The sequence below is a fragment of the Lepisma saccharinum genome, chromosome 23 (genome assembly GCF_977018435.1).
Source record: "Lepisma saccharinum chromosome 23, izLepSacc3.1, whole genome shotgun sequence".
NCBI classification, from domain to species: Eukaryota; Metazoa; Arthropoda; class Insecta; order Zygentoma; family Lepismatidae; genus Lepisma; species Lepisma saccharinum.
Window position 1 is genome coordinate 53,867,735 of NC_139251.1, and position 17,889 is coordinate 53,885,623.

The window sequence follows — 17,889 nt, forward strand, 5'->3', positions numbered from 1 at the left end:
TGGAATGGGACTAAGATAATACAAACATTGCAACTGTAAAATATTGCTGGCTTCTTAGTATTCTTATGTACAAATGTATTTCTGTACTTGAACATTCATTTCAATCTTGATATCCAAAATGTGAAACAAAATAAGGACATTATAGGCCTAGTTATTACATTGAAATTTTCAACCTACAATATGCGTAAAAAAATATTACGAGCAACAAACATTGTTGTGACTATACCCTTTGTATATGTAAAATGCAGGGTACGCTTTAGCGATTTCTTTTGCCTTGTAATATTAGCCAAAAATATGTTAATATATATGTTTATGGATTCCCAATAAAGCTGTCTTTCAGATGAGCAAGGAATTTTACAATGTTACCCTGCATTAAACAAAAGTTATGGTAGCCTAAAGTTTAAGATATTTTTTCCATACAAAAATTTTGTTAAAGAACGATTTGGTAATTTTTTCTTACAACACCTGTTTGATACAAAAATAATACAAAAACCACTTTTAAGTGTCACTAGAATAGATTGTAAATATAACAAAACAAAAAAATACACCATACTATAATTAGTCTTTTCGAAATAAATAAAATACCTTATGGGTGACAACTGTCACCCGCGCGAGTATCCGTTTTACGGGATGCCACGCGAGTACTCGAGGGTTAAGAGCCATTATTTTGAAATTCGAACAAAGAAGGGATATTTGGATAGTTGTATTTTTTGATTGGCTTGATTTTTTTATATGTTGAAGTAGGTCATGACAAATGAATATTGTGCAATTTTGAGACCTTGAAAAATGTTTCCTCCCCTGTAGAAAATGTCAAAGTTCAAGGCCAGACCGCTCATTTTTCATGAAAAGTGAAACATGGGTAAGTTCTTGGTGCTGCATCTTTCGAAATCAACAACATCCCAAACTTTTGTTTTGCTATACAGTTAATATAAGACTGCTTGCTTATATACATTCAATTTTTTTGATGGGACATTGTTGTTTTCCATTGTTATGCGGCAACAAAGAGGGTCCAAAATGCAGTTTTTTTCCTGTTTTCGGCCCTTAATATCTTGGTTAAGCAACAGTACCCCCAAAAAATGTCAACTGGGCATTCAAGCTCACTATCAGGACAAGCTACCTGATATAGCACATTACTTGGATATTGATGCTGTTAGCAGATATAACCCTTTGAATACTCAAAAATTGCGAAATCCGCAACTTTAGAATTAGACTTATCTTAAAACAGCATCAAGCCAGAAATAAACTAAGTATACCATCTTGTAGCTGAATATATGTACTAATATATGGAAATGAAAAAAAAACTTTTGGGGCCTCGTCCCATTTTCGAGAAAACCACTCCACCACGAATATCTGCTCTTAGGCCTACCTGAATTGAAATCGGTTTATTTTGAGAACCTCGCACGCACAGCATAGTGCTGCGTGTACAGACTTTTACAAGAAAGTTAAGTTTTCTTTGGTACAATAATACAGAATATTTTGCAAACGTACTCTTCTCGCAATATACAGAGTGACATGCCTAAAGAGTGGTGGGGGAGGGTTGGTGCGGATAATAATCCCCCCATTTAGCCCAGTAAAATGAATGTCAAAGGCAGTAAAAGATGGCAAAGATGACGCCCTACTAAGAAACTGTATAGGTCCCCATCCCTTTTTAAAGTCTTTGGCACGCCACTGTATATAAAGCTTAGTAGAGCATTGTTTTTAAACCCAGTTTATGCACAGGAAGGCTAATCGGGACTGGGGACTTGCAGTTTAAAGTGGAATCTGAATAAATTGTACCTCAACCTTGCATCAAACCCGGGACCCGTTGATTACAATGAAACGACGTTACCACTACGCTATCCATCAAAGAAAGAAAAAAGGAAACTGTCCCACAACTTGTCAAGACAGGTGCTGTTCCATTTGGAACAAAGAAAAGTAGGACAAAGGGCTGTTCCAATTTTTGATAGGGGAAGAAGTGTGATAATTTACATTGACATTTCTTAACATTTTAATTTCTCTTTTCTCGAAAATGGGACGAGGCCCCAAAAGTTTTTTTTTCATTTCCATATATTAGTACATATATTCAGCTACAAGATGGTATACTTAGTTTATTTCTGGCTTGATGCTGTTTTGAGATAAGTCTAATTCTAAAGTTGCGGATTTCGCAATTTTTGAGTATTCAAAGGGTTATATCTGCTAACAGCATCAATATCCAAGTAATGTGCTGTATCAGGCAGCTTGTCATGATAGTGAGCTTGAATGCCCAGTTGACAATTTTTTGGGGTACTGTTGCTTAACCAAGATATTAAGGGCCGAAAACAGGAAAAAACTGCATTTTGGACCCTCTTTGTTGCCGCATAACAATGGAAAACAACAGTGTCCCATCAAAACAATTGAATGTATATAAGCAAGCAGTCTTATATTAACTTTATAGCAAAACAAAAGTTTGGGATGTTGTTGATTTCGAAAGATGCAGCACCAAGAACTTACCCATGTTTCACTTTTCATGAAAAATGAGCGGTCTGACCTTGAACTTTGACATTTTCTACAGGGGAGGAAAAATTTTTCAAGGTCTCAAAATTGCACAATATTCATTTGTCATGACCTACTTCAACATATAAAAAAAATGATGCCAATCAAGAAATACAGCTATCTCAGTTTGTTCGAATTTCAAAGTAATGGCTCTTAATACGGTCATACCTGGTCAAATATTAAGGCTAGATTCAGGCACGTAGCCAGGGCGATGGTTAAGGGGGCTGAAGCCCCCCCCCCGAAATTCTACAAATCAAATTAAGTGCTGTGTTTATTGTTAATAACAGAAATAAAATTATAGCCACAGTAAAATCTGCATTACATCGAAAAAGGTTTAGTGTATAATAGAAGAACCAGGTTATAATTTTATATTCTACCATTTAATCCAAAGAGTAAATGGATCCACAGCATCCAAAACTTATAGTTTTCTTTGTGAGGAGTCACAGAATATAAACTTTGAGTAAACTTTACCACTAACTGTTAAAGCCTTCTTTTGAACGATTGTGTAAAAGTAAATAACAAAATACAATATCTATGATTTTCAGTACACTAATTGTACAAAATATAAGAACAATAATGTTCAACAATTGGGTTAGATATTCACTGATACGGTCGATTGAGTAGCAAAGTGTCTCCATGTAATAACAATAAATTTGGATTAAAATTGATATATTTTTAATAACTTATAATAGTTATTATTGTACTACAATAACAAATTATTATTGTCATTATTATATGAACTAATCAAGTTTTATCTATGGTCCTCTACAAATATTTCTGGCAACGCTAGTGCTGGTAAGGGATGAGCTCTCCCCCCCCCCGCACCCCCGAAATAAAATTCTGGTTACAGACCTGGCTGCATTGGCGTTTCTTCAACAAGATTTCTACAGATTATGTTTACACTTATTCGCAGACGTTCTGCTTCACCGATGCACTGTTATCGGCGTCAATGCGGAAATATTCGAACTTTTCTTGGAGAATGTCCGAGCCAACTCTTTTTAAAACACTTATATAATCAGAAATAAAGTTTGGTGCTACTCAAGATGGCGGCGCCCTCTGGGTGACCTTAAGCCGCCCCTGCTCCAGTCACTGCTCTGCATATCAGGATGCACCTTTATAATTACAACATTTACACTGGTAGTGTAACGCCTTTTACAATAATATTCACAGAAGCTGATATGTAGAGGTCGTAGCTTATTCACATTCCATGTAAAACTGTAAATTCAGTCCCAATTTGCGTATGTATTGTGGTAGCATTTGAACGCCAATTTTCCTATGGGGCATTCTATTGTCACGGATGGGACACACAGGCTACATTTTTATATTTAAGTAACTATTCTACTGATAGTTAAGCAAAATTTTCCTTACAGTTTCTGTGCAATGAAATATGAAACTTAAACACAACTACCGATAAAATACTTTCCCAAATGTGTAGCTAAAAGTGAACAATCTCGTGTCAAGGGTGGGACAGACGAAACACTGCCTCTTCAATTAATAAGAAACTAGCTGATTGCCTGGCGTTGCCCGGGTATTTATTTATCCAAATCTTCTATTAGACAGGAATATAATGAAATATGTGTAAACTGTGTAGTGTAAAATGAACTTGGAGTTGAACGGCATTGGGAGTGTCACTATTCATCTCAGCGGCCCTGAAAACTATGGATTCCACACTAATATCGATCGTTGTACATGCCACCCCTTCCTACCTCTACCCCTAGGGGTGCCAGGGGTGTCTTGGAGCTGAACGGCATTGGGAGAGTCACTATTCATCTTAGCGCCCCCGACAACTATGTATCCCACACTAATATCGGTCGTTTTCGATTATTTTTACATGTCACCCCCTCCCCCCACCCCCAGGGCTGCCAGAGGTGTCTTACCCCCACAGTATTTCTTTCCAGATTGTAAGTCATATGTGTACCAAGTTTGGTCATCGTGAATGTCACCAATTAGCTTAGAGACTCCGAAAACTATGGATTCGACACAAATCTAGGTCATTTTTTACATTTTATTTTTCACCCCCTCTCACCCTCCAACCCGATAGATGATGAACTTGGAGTTGAACGGCATTGGGAGTATCACTATTCACCTTAGCGCCCCCGACAACTATGTATCCCACACTAATATCGGTCGTTTTAGATTATTTTTACATGTCACCCCCTTCCCATCCCACCCTTAGGGGTCCCAGGGGTGTCTTACCCCCACAGTATTTCTTTCCGGATTGCAAGTGATATTTGTACCAAGTTTGGTTGAAAACGCTCCAGGCGTTCGAGAGTTGTGCCGGAACAAACAAAATCCATTTTTATATACATATATACGGTAGATCGATTTATTTTAATTTCTATGAATTGTCAAATGATAAAAAAAAATGACTTAAAGAGAGAAGGCAATTGACCTTTGAATATTCTACTGGAGTTGAAGGGGAAATGTAACACTTAAAGGAGATTTTTTTGTGTGTCACGGGTTGGACACAATACAAAACAAAAGTAAATCAACAAGTTAAAATAAACGAACAATATGTAAAATAAATAATAATAAAAAGTTACAACATTGCATTTAATTTTAAAAACTGAGGTTCAGGGGCACTTTCACATGGAATTCCCCATATAATTTGTCTGACTAAAATCATTTGCGTAAAGCATTTATCATAAATGGGGATTTCTATCTTATGAGCCAAGTGAGTCACAGGATTTGGAGGAGGATGGCCACTCCTGTATTATTCATTAGACATTTTCACTTTTACACATAGATATCATTAATATTTGACCATTGGTAGGGGCATTGAATTTTCGCGATGCGCGAAATCGCGAAATGTGAAAAAAAAGATGCAATTTTGAACATTCTGCACGTAACTACACTCCCAAGGATGAAATATGCATGAGTTTTATTCGCGAAGTAATGCGAAATGTGTGCTTTTCCACGAAATGAACTCTTTTTCGCGAAATAACCGTGAAATATCATCAAATTAATTAAAAAACACGCAAAAACCGGCAATCGAGGTTGTGCGCGCAACGTTTGCCTAAAGTTTCCTACCACTTGCAGCTGAAGAACGTTTTATCTTCGATCACATCAGCAAGACGCTGCAAATTGGGATTTCCCATGCACGTAACTCAGTTCGAAAACTTCGCTCCCTGTCAAGCTGCATTCCTTTCTTCCCCCGAATATGCAATTTAGAAATGAAGTGATTTTGTGTTTATCTTTTCTTTTTGGTTGGACAGCTAAGTACTTGTGCATGTGTACAGTATATAAAAATGAAGTAGTTTATCAATTGTTTGTATGTTGTTTCCTCTCATGATGAAAAAGTGTGTGCCAATTTTTTTTCCACCGCTGGTATTTTATATACCGCTGATCTAACATTTTATTTACCGCTCTCCTCAGTTTTTATTTACCATAAATTTGTCTCCCTATAAATTTGTTTTACTCCGCTATTTGCCCCTTTCGGCTAACCGAGAAGATAAGGGTGAATGGTGATGAGATGTAATTGATGAGAGGATAAACACAAACACATATGAACGGGGCAGAACATGCGCCTCAGAGAAGCGTGAGTGCAGGCGTCAGAGCCTCGTTAGTCTGTAAAAATGCAATCCATGGAGGAGATGTCACCCCTTACACCTTTATCTCATTAGCATGTAAATAGAGAAAAGTTAGGAAATATTTCTTTGTACACAGTTTTATCTTTTTCCTTGAAATTCTGAGCAATCACTGTTTACGTTCTGGAAAACTCAATTAAAGTTTAAGAAAATATTAAAAAAACCTTGGACGAAAAGTCCTTGTGCAGCTATCCCTTCTTCCTTTCAGCTCGGGTCATAAGGAAGCATGGTCCACTCCCCTCCTCGCGGGAGTACGGTGCACAGGAGTCGCGGGTCTGCGCAGGATTTTATGCTTGTTGTTCCACTACAATTAGTCCAGTCAGGAATTGTAGTAGAAGTAAAAAATAAATATTGTCTATTGTTGTAGAAGAAATTCCTCATTTTCTTGACACTCAGTAGTTACTTTTTAAGTCCTATATGAGCATTCTGAACTTTATCCTTGCCAGACATTCCCGTGCTGAGAAGAATGACCTTTCTGCAATTTGGAATGGAATGGTGCATCCAATGTTGAAGCTGACGGTGCGAGGGGCTATTTGGTATCAAGGTATGAGAACAACTAGGCTATGTATCCATGTATTTTATTAAGCTATTAGCAGGGTTGCCAGGTGTTCCGGATTTTAAGGGACAGTCTATTATTTAAGTATATAGGTGAGTGTGTGTGTTCATACGTACGCTATATATACGAGAACTACGTCGTTGATACAGTGTACATTGTTCACTTTTCAATTGCTAATCATGCATCATTGTATTATGTGCTTAACTTCTCAATTTGAAAAAGTGTAGTTCTAAAAATCACACCACCTTTACACTCAAAATGAATTAATGTCATTGTATATGTCTTATATTTGGATATTCATAAGAATCGCTAAAAAATTCTATGTAATGCAATAGGACAATTAGTTCAATTTTTCAACATGTACATCTTGTTTTGCAAAATATTTTTTAATATCTTATTTATATTTTACGAGATACTAGCGTCCACTCTACACCATGGAACTAAGTATATATGTTATATGCACGGTGCACGGGCGTTTTGGGCCCGAATAACTATGATTACATTTCACACAAATATGCAATAACATATTAATTATAGCTGCAACTATGATATTACAATACATATGCAAGTTCAAACCTGCAATTCAACGTTGCCTATTCAAAATCTTTAAAAACTAGGGTTACCAGACGTCCGGTTTTTCCCGGACATGTCCTACATTTTAGCCTTATGTCCGGTGTCCGGGAGGAATTTGAAAAACATCATAAATGTCCTACATTTTGAGCGTCACATAATATTAATTATGAAAATACGTGACAGAAAAAAATCATGCAAGTTACAAGTCTATGAACTATGAACAAGTCCAAACTCAATAGTGAAATTTATTTTGATTAAGTCATTGCCCAAAAAGAAAGAAAGTTTGTCCTGCTATTAAACAAACAGGAAAACGGAGCAATTAATGAACAAATTTTTGGGACCACTTTCTGATAACGTCACTGTTCAATGCCTGAGCAGAATTTCTTGCCTTAGGGTTTATACTGATGGAACAAGGTGTTGCCCATTGTTATTCAATATTTTGATTGTAAAACAGGGGTATAGAGAACAAAGTTATTCAGGTTGTCTGCCAGTCAAGAAAGTCATGGAAGTCAAGAAAAAGTAAAGAAATCAACAAGTAGGTCAAGAAGTCAATAAGAAGGCAATAAATTATTCTTGTGGTCAAGTTTCTTGTTTTTGTTCTCTTGCTCCAGAGATTCAAGGGATAGAGTGAAGACAAGGAGCAAACATGAACACAGAATCACAGTCGAAAAGGAAGCACGAAAACATTCCAAGTGAAGCAGAATCGTGTTTGAAAACACTTTATCCTTTCATATCAGCAGAAAGCAACTAATGAAATATTATATGAGTAGTGAAACATCTACGCAAGCGCACTTGCCCTGCCACTCCTTAGCCCACTCTACTGGTTGTATGTGACAGAAAATTGGCGGGAGAAACTTGTGACAAAAAACAAAGAAAGAAAGAAAAACGTGTTAGTGCGTTCTTAGTATTTCCTCTCAACAATATACATTGGTAGTAAAATTTTACTCTTATCAATGCTTAGATAGACAATTTAGTGTGTTGCTTAGAAAACAAAACTAAACATCATTATTTTATTTTCGTGTACATTGTAATGACATAAGTTGGCAAGTAATCATGAGCCTGTGAAGTGATATACTATTTTATTAAAAATGGTTATAAAATCTTTCATTGTTCTCTCTATGCTTGTTCCTAGGGGAAAACAATTACCGCCACAATGCTGATTTGTACACATGCATGTTTACTGAAATGATCAAGGATTGGAGAAATTCCTTCCATGAAGGCAACAATGGAGATGATCCTACTTTCCCCTTTGGATTTGTTCAGGTAAACTGAATCTATATTTGGGCCAATCTGGTCGAATATTTGCAATTTTGTAATCTTCAATCACTTCAAACAGTGATGATAATAATAATAATTTTTATTGTAGAAACATATATGAGAATATCACATGTATTACAATCGTCAGAAATATAACCTAGCCTTATACTAATAAAGTATATATAAATCTTACAAACATCCCAGCATCTTAGAAACGTAACACAACTTACATAAATTTAGTAGTTAACATTATCTCACAAGCATAACTATTTTACCTAACAAAATTAATTTCAAAGAATTCTTCTGCCTTATATATACAATTATCAGTCAATATTTTTTGCAGTTTTCTTTTGAATTTTAAAAAGGGCAGTTGCCTTAAAGACAAAGGGAGAGCATTGTGAAACTTAATCGACATGTAGTAAAAGTTTTTTTTTGTGTCTTGTTGTAATTTATCCTAAACAATCCCTATTTATGGTTTGATAGGTATGTGAACACCCTAACTCCCCATAAATGTGAATGTTTTCTTTTATATAAAGCAGGCATTGGAATACAAAGATAGCAGGAGCTGTCATAATACCTAGTCTAACAAAAGTTAACTTACAGTGGCCTCGGCTTGGAAGACCTCACATTAATCTTACACATATCTTTTGCAATTTTAATAACCTTTTTATTGAAAGCTGATGACCCCAAAGTAAGGTACCATAGCTTAAGTGACTGTGTATCTGTGCACAATAAACAGTTTTTAGAACATTCAAGCTTACACACAATCTTAACCTACGCATTAAATAAACCCCTTTGCTAACTTTGGATTCAACTCTACTGATATGATCCTCCCATTCCAAATGATTATCTATTAAAAATCTCAAAAAGGTGACAGAATTCTTTTCATGCTCTGTATTATGATTATTACTATTATATGTAAGTTCCAAGTTTTGGATCTTATCAGTGTTTATGCAAAGCAAGTTAGTAGTACACCAGTGCTGAACAATATCGGAAGTAGATTTTATTGAGGACCTTAAAAGATTATTAGAATCTGAGTTCAAACAGATATTTATATCATCAGCAAATAGGTAACTACTGACCAAGAGTGTTGAAATGTTATATGGCAAATCATTTATGTAAACAATAAAAATAATAGGACCCAGAATAGATCCTTGAGGTACTCCATAATTTACAGGCAACAAATTTGACTCCTTTTCTTCATAAACTACTCTCTGAGATCTCCCACTTAGATATGATTACAAAAGTGACAGCGCTCCATCCTCAAAACCATAAAATCTTAACTTTTTTAGCAGAAGAGAGTGAGATACAGTATCGAATGCTTTGGACAAATCATAGAGTTTCACATTAACAACTTTCTTACTGTCTAACCCTAATATGCAATTTTTTAAGAATGAGACAGCAGCCTTAACAGTACCAAGCCCAGTTCTATAGCCAAATTAAGAGTTACTAAATAACTTATTTTGTTCAAAATAATCAACCATCTGATTATTTAGGACAATCTCAAAAACTTTTGAGACGACTAACACCAATGAAATGGGGCTGTAACTATCAGGAAAAGATTTATTACCCTTTTTAAACATGGATGTCACTTTTACTAACTTGAAATCTTCAGGGAAAACACACACAATAATACATGAATTTATAATATGAGTTAAAGGTTCCTTTATAAAATTTACTCCATATTTCAATATAATGGAGCTTAAGTTATAAATATCCTCACATCTATTACTACTCATTTTAATGATTACTCTTTCAATGTCTTTTACTTCAACAAGATGGAAATTAAAAGTAGTGGTAGGTTTTAATAATCCATTTAAATAAAAACTTCAGTCATTTTTACTTGGGCAAGATGAAACTTTGCTCAGGATTTCTTCAACTTTATTAATAAAAAAAATTGTTGAGTTCAGACGCGCTAAGTTGGTTATTAAAATCTTTTCTATTCACATGTATGGAATTACTCCCACATTGCTTTTGACCTATTACTAGAGTTCTTTATAAAATTATCATTAACCTTAATCCTATATAATTTCTTCTTACGATTTATATACAGATTCTTCATGCCATTTGAACCAGTACTAATATAATAGTCATAATAACATTCACATTCTCCATTGAGTTTGTCAATTTCTTTACTTCTAACCCTTGTAGGTTTGGGTTTAGTAGGTTTGCCTACAATGCCCTTTCAGCTGAATTAGACATTTCAGAGATTAAAAATTTCATTTTGTCATTTATATTATTTACAGAATGATACATAATTTTCCAGTAAATAAGTGATAATTCATCGTAAAATTTTAAAATATTTTCCTCCCTCGTTAGTCCCACCCTTAACTTGCAGTTTTTGGTATCAATTTTAGATGTGACTTTAAAGACGTTAACCTTAAAGAAGTTAACCTGAGACTTTAGTAAAACTGCCCAATGATCAGAAAAAACAGTTTTAACAATTGAGCTTTGAATTATCCCATCCATAACAGTAACTATGTTATCAAGGCGACTACCACCTCTGAGTTTGGGCCTAGTAATCTCAGTTGTAGTTATAGCTAGATTGAACGAGGAAATTAGATTATTTAACATAACACCATCTAGATTCTTTACTAACCTAAAGTCAATATTGAAATCTCCACATGAAATAATCTTAGCATTAAATGTACACAAATGTTCTAAGAGGTTGTGCATTCTATCAATAAATAATTTAAAATCTTTACACTCAACATTCGGTCTATATACTGCAACTAAGATAGTGTTTATTTCTACAAAAAAAATGCTGTAACCTCAAATACCATTTCAATAGACTTACTGTTTACACTGTGAACAGGCCTATGAGAAAAGGTTTTCTTGATGAAAATAGCACATCCTCCAAGTTTTCTAGTGGGTCTACAATAACTACTACTTAAGTTGTACCCCTTAAAACCGTAAAGATCAATTTCACTGGGACGTAGCCAGTGCTCAATTATACATAAGGAATCGGCATTCAATGTAGAAACATAGTCTTCAACAATAGTATATTTATTTGAGAAGCCTTGGATATTCCAGAGAAGAGTTACAATTTCATTAGGCTTATATTGATTATTAAAGCTAACAACTTCCACAAGCCTGATTTTTGAATTTCTTGGATGATCTTCAGGTGTATTAGACATAGGCCTATATTGATTATTAAGACTACCGGCCTGACTTCTGAATTCTTTTGATGATCTTTCGGAGTATTAGACATAGGCCTACCTAATGATCTAAAAAAGTATCAGTATTACATCTTAGAGGGATAGGCTCAGAAGGAGCACACTTATTTGCTAACGCTAATTTATCCAGACACTCTCAACACTCCACTAACACCACCCAAGAACCTCTCAGCTTGTATTTCTGTGGCTATTCATATATATACATTAGAAAATTGTTTGTGCCCTGTTTATGGAAATAATAAATGTTTACAATTGGTGCAAAATTGAACAAGTTCTGCATGCAGATACATAAAATGGAGACTTCCTTAGCAGAATGACATCGCTCCTAAAACACTGTTTATATATTCCATTAATTTCAAATAGCAGTAACCTGTCTTTAGAATGTCACTCTTACAAAGTAACTGATTTAAAGTTACAGTTGTCAGTTATTTGTTCAAAAACTAGCATATGGTTGCAGTTACTGAGTTAAAGTTACTAACAATAACTTTATTATAGTTTATTTGTATTTTTGTTATCTTTTGCACTTAAGGCTAATAATGATGATGAGGATGATTCATTAATGAAGTTGATGATTGGACATTCACAAATAACACCCATGCTCCGATCTGATCTCAAAACTGAGAACTTCAGTGGCACAAGATCAAAAGTCAAACACTAAACACACGGCCATGAAATTAGGTGGCTGGGCAGAAATACGCTGGTGCCACATGTGGGAAAAGCAAAGCGAGAGCGGGACATAAGTTGCTGGTTCCTGCGCACTGTGTGGTAACATCAACTGGGCTGCATTGCCTAGTTCGAGCGTCAGACCGACCTCTCTCCGGGGCACTTTTGTGTCATCCCTGACCTTTTGAGCAAATACTGTCAGTTTGTATCACATGGATTACAAAGGCCAACTCCACAACGAGATCTTTCATTTTCTTAAACCTCCAAACATATGGGGTTGTGCTTCGACGTGGCAACAGCGCAAACTTCTGCCACCCGCCTAATTTCATGACCATGCGTTTAGTGGTCAACCTTGATGCACTCAGCCACCAAGAACTCATGGGAACCATTTATTCTTTGGATTGCATGGTAGAATGTAAAAACCTGAAGTGACCTGATCCTCCATTGCCAAGATTCTTGTCTAAACAAGTGAACATTCCATATCAGACTGAATGCCAGACTTCCATCTCCCTAAGCATCTGCATGAGTACCTGCATTCCGACAGGGTTGTCAATTGATACTGGTAGATACAATATGCGCCACCCTGTAAAAAACGTTAATAAAATTTTCATTCTAATGTCATATTATCTAAATGTTAGGTTCAATTCTCCTTTGAGATGCCAAAAATATATTATGTTTAGAAGCAAAACAGAATATATTTCTAGTGCATTGTGTCTTGCTGGATGCTGGATTAGTAGTGTATTCATTCATTCATTCATTGTTTTCTGCCCAGGGGCAGGTCTTTCCTTGCAACCTCCATGCTGTTCGATCTTCAGTTCTTCGCTTTGTAGCAGCATGGGACCCATTTATTTTGAACTCGTCAATAATTTGGTATCTTCTTCTTCCCCGGATCTTCTTTCCCTTGACCATTCCTTCAATAGCATCCCTTAGGATACAGTTTCTTCTCATCCAGTAGCCCAACCAATTTAGTTTTCTCTTCATGATTATCACCAGCATTGATCTCTTTTCTCCAACTCTTTCTAGCACTTTTCTGTTCATTTCACCCATTCAATTCGTGTCTATAGCCACATTTCTAGAGCTTCCAGTCGCTTTTTCTCACTTGTTCTCAGTAGTATATTACTTTTTCATTGCTTCTTCAAACACTGATTGAGCTACTGAGGTGGTTAAGCTCCCTATTGACCCTCTTCAGCATAATATTGAGTAAGCAAATGGGATTTGAATGTCTGGTATACATCAAACAAAATATTAGTACTTTTGAAACCAACGAAGATACCCATAGCCTGAACACGAGAAATACAAGAAGGGATCTAAAAACTCAGCAGTTGAACTGTATAACAAGTTGCCGAGAGAGTTAAGACACGAACCAAATGTGGAAAGGTTTAAAAATAAAATCAAAACCATGCTAATTAAACATTCATTTTACAGCATACAAGAATATACAGAGGCAACACTCATCTTTTGAATGCGTACAGACATATCTAATGGTCAGAGTGTGAAGGACTCAAGGTCTTGTGTATATGTAACCAGAAACTCAAATTATCAAGTATAATATCTTTATATGCAAGGGTTATGATACACCCATATATATTGTTGTAAGCCCGTTTTACCTGGGCTCTGAGGTCACAGGGAAGTTTCATTTAAACATTTAGGTAGAGCTTAATAATATCTGTTGGCTGAACCTGCTCCGTTAGGAGGGTAGAGATATGGAAAGTTGGTGTAAAAGGTTATTCACGCTTGTTCATACCTGGTAGATGTGTGTGATGTCTTGTCCTAATGCTTCTCGCAGACCGAATCGTGACAGTTGCCAAGGTTCTATCCAGCGACCCTCAGCTCACCAACCGGGCGATCCCTTGCGCCTTGTAGCATGCTAGGCAGCGGTAACTCCGTGTTCCATCGTCGTAGTTAGCAGTGTAACGTGTTGTAATGTAATCGGACTAGTTATCCATGTAGCGTCGATGAGTGTCAGAATCAAAAGAGAGCGAGCTCCGGGTAGGAGCTTGCTTTTATCATTCTAGGCGTCGAAAGGTTGTTAAACCTTTCGAACGCGGTAGATCCTGTTTAGATCCACGCGTTTGCCTTTCCAGTTCCTTGTTTTACGGAAGTTACAAGTTAGCGCATTCTTGGGATCACTCGCTGGTCGGACAAGTTCAGGAAATAAACAAGTGTGAATATTAACATGACGAGGGTTTCTCGGTTTAATGGTCTCCATATCTCTACATTCCCCTTGTTGAGATAATCGAGCCACTCTGTGATGGTCGACTACCTCGTCCGGAGTAGGTTATATTTAAAAATTATGATTTATTAACATATCAAACTCGTAGAAAACCAATACAGCAAGCCAATCACTAGAAGAATCACATCACCGTAAAAAAAAAATTGAAATCACCAGAATAGTCATATCATCAAAAATATCGCAGCACCAAACACCGTTGACAAAAATATAAAAACACGTAGAGAAAAAAAAATGAAAACTGTGGGTCATAGCCTCTTATAAACTCAAAAAGTACGAGCACAATAACTAAGTCTTGAGGCATGGATAAAATAATTGCATAAGTGTGACACTGAACTAGTTTTGATTGAATGATGACAGCACGATAATAAAAAAAACAACACATGTCAGCACAGTGTGAAGAGACGCCGGAAACCGCACGCGGTTGTATTTACTGTTTGCTGAGTTCAAAGTACACTCGGCATACCACACGATGCTGGGGCGGAACCTCGAGGTAAGTTGCCATAGCAACGCTGGAAACTTCATGTCGCCATAGGCTGGACATTCTTTGCAGCTGACGAAAGAGAAAAAAAACACAAAAGAAAGAGACGTATCTCTAATCCAATATGGGTAGCACCCATGGGCACAAACTGTGGCACTGTAAAGGACATGCGTGTGTACTAATTGCGTGTGCCTTATGGTAGTTGAAGTAGCTGAGCACCGGAACACTTTTAGCCGATGAAAAATAACAATAAGTATCATGTGTCGTCAGTAAACACAGGCAGTACGCACGGAGTGGGCGGGGCCTTGTCGATGTAGATCGCCGTGACGTCATGGTAGGGCAGTCTGGAAGTCAAGTTTGCGATGGCGCTTTGGGTCAACAAACGTCCTGGGTAAAGCGCTCCACATCTGGGTCGCGGCGTGGGAGATGGAAAAATCAGCCATGGGGTCCAGACGGGAACGGGTCCTTTGGTGCTGGAATTCCACAAAATCGTTGTCGGTCTCTGCGATGAGCCTAGGTCTGTCGCTCGATGGTACAAGCCGGTGGTCGTCATGGGTCCGGTAACATCCGTGGCGATGAGAATGAAACAAGCACAAAAAAAGGGAAAAATTAGGAAAAAGCAAAAGGTAGTGGAGCAGAGTTACAATAAATGATGACGGGTTATAAAATCGATTGAAAAGGGACTTTCAGTTAAAACTGGTGAATTATTTTGGGGGGAGGGGAGGTAATATCTGATTTGAATGACGGCGAAGGGGCGTTATTACTTATATGATGTAGAGTTATATAGGTGGAATAATTCCATGTTGTAAGGAAAGTTCGCCGGGGGGCAACGGGGGGGGGGGAGTTAGAATAGTCGGCTTAGCCGGGAATGAAATGAGAAAAGAAAGGAGAATTCAGCGATAATAGAACAAACTAAGTGATTACGAGACATTTCCTTCTGTAATATGTGTAAATGTCGTTTATAAAAAACAATTGCAAGAATTTTACGTGTCTTGTGGTCAAAGGATTAAGCGCCTTCGATTCGCTGCTAAAAAAAATGAAAAAGAAGTGAAAAAGAGTAAGTAATATATTTGTGTAATAGTTCATTGAAAAATAGAGTAGGTTTTAATTTCATGGGATATGAGCTATACCATGTTGTATGCTATCAATATTTGAACTATAAAATTAAAGGAGAGAGTGGGAACATTTGCCTATATTTATTATACGCTTTATTAACATATTTAGTGCAATGCAGCTTTCAAAGAAGCAGTTCGCGTTACACCTAAGCGTAAATAAAAAAAATTGCTATGGCCAAAAAGCCAAAAGTTCAAGCAAGTTCTACGCAGTTCATTTGTTCTTTAAATCGTTCATCTTGTTCTATCTTAGTTCATTCGTTCTTTATTTCTGTGTACTTTTTTCTTCATTTGAGCGTATATGTACCAGCAAATGAGGGGAAAAAAATATTTGCTAGTTAGAATCATAAACACACTAAGTACTTATTAGTCAAATCAGCTAAGTGATATGGTCTGACTATTACTATGCGTTTAATCGCAAATTATAAAATAACATTAAAATATCAGTAAAAATTAATTATTAGGCAAGAGATGTATTGTAAATGTTCCGACGATTGAGATAGCATTCTGTAATCCTGATCTTGTTTAAAAAAATAAAAAATGAGTTCGTTCTAACGCAGAAATGCAGTGCGAGCACTGGAAGTGGGAAGAGGGGGGTGGGGAGTCGATGAGCGTGAGAAAATGCTGGATCATGGGACGCTAGCATGTGCAATGTACGCAACGAGGAGCGAGGAGGCTAAAGCGAGTGACAACGGAGTGGCGTGTTAATGAATGTTAGTGGGGTTTTTATGGCACTAGTCGTAGCGGGCTTTAAGTCTAGAAATAGTAATAGTGTCAGTCTTTTGTTTACTTCTGCCGTCGATGAAAGTTACTTCGTAGGAATTCTCGTTAACTTTGCGAAGAATAGTTCCTTTGTACTTATAAGAGGACGCAAAGGCTTTTGACACACCTGGAGTCGGAGTGGCATCTAGAATCCATACATGTTGTCCTGGTGAGTACTGTATTTGTCTAGAAGTGCTGTCTATGTACCTTTTCTGCTGTTCGTAACGCTTGTTCAAGTTGTCATGTGCGGTCTTACGTATGGAGGTCAGGAGTTCAAGTCTCTGTGCATTCGTCTGGGAAACATTGTCGGGGTTCGAAGGAAGGACAGCGTCTGCTAAGATCCTTGGGTTGTAGCCAAATAAAGTAAAATACGGGCTCTGGAGGGATCCAGAATGGATTGTAACGTTGTGGCTGAACGCTGCGCTAGCTAAATAGTCACACCACGAAGCTTTCTTTTCTAACACAAAGACTCTCATAACTTTCTTTAAGTAACTAAATTAACTTTCAACTAATCCATTCGTGAAATGGGCACAAGTATCTACATATTTTAGTTGTACGCCTGTAATATTAGCTAACTCTCGTAAGAGTAAACTTGAATTGGGTGTTGAACGATCTAAATAGATCGTTTCCGGGATGCCATGGACTAAAAAGACTTTCTCAACTAGGGCTGTTGCTATGTTTTGTGCATCGTGATTAGCCAAAGGAGCTGTAATTACATACCTTGTACAACTATCGACTACTGATAGGAAATATTTGTATTTGTGCGTTTTTGAAGAGACTAAAGGACCACATACGTCAATATGAATTCGTTGGAAAGGGATTTGGGATGGTTGAAATGTTTGCAGCGTATGCGGTTTAGAACCTTGTGGTTTCTTTGAGATCTGACAAGGGATGCAATGTCGAACCTTATCGTACACAAATTTCTTCGTATTGGGGAAAAAGTAACGCATAAGCATTAAATTATATGTCTTTTGTACACCT

The 17,889-nt window shown here is 36.8% G+C and overlaps 1 protein-coding gene across 1 annotated transcript in view; it reads left to right on the forward strand.

Moving 5' to 3' along the window:
- Nucleotides 1-17,889, forward strand: part of LOC146005345 (sialate O-acetylesterase-like) — a 102,639-nt gene that overhangs the window by 72,866 nt on the left and 11,884 nt on the right. Inside the window, exons 8-9 of the mRNA XM_083144532.1 lie at nucleotides 6,545-6,642; nucleotides 8,360-8,490. Of these exons, the coding sequence (XP_083000658.1) occupies nucleotides 6,545-6,642; nucleotides 8,360-8,490 (229 nt within the window). The remainder of the gene's footprint in view (nucleotides 1-6,544; nucleotides 6,643-8,359; nucleotides 8,491-17,889) is intronic.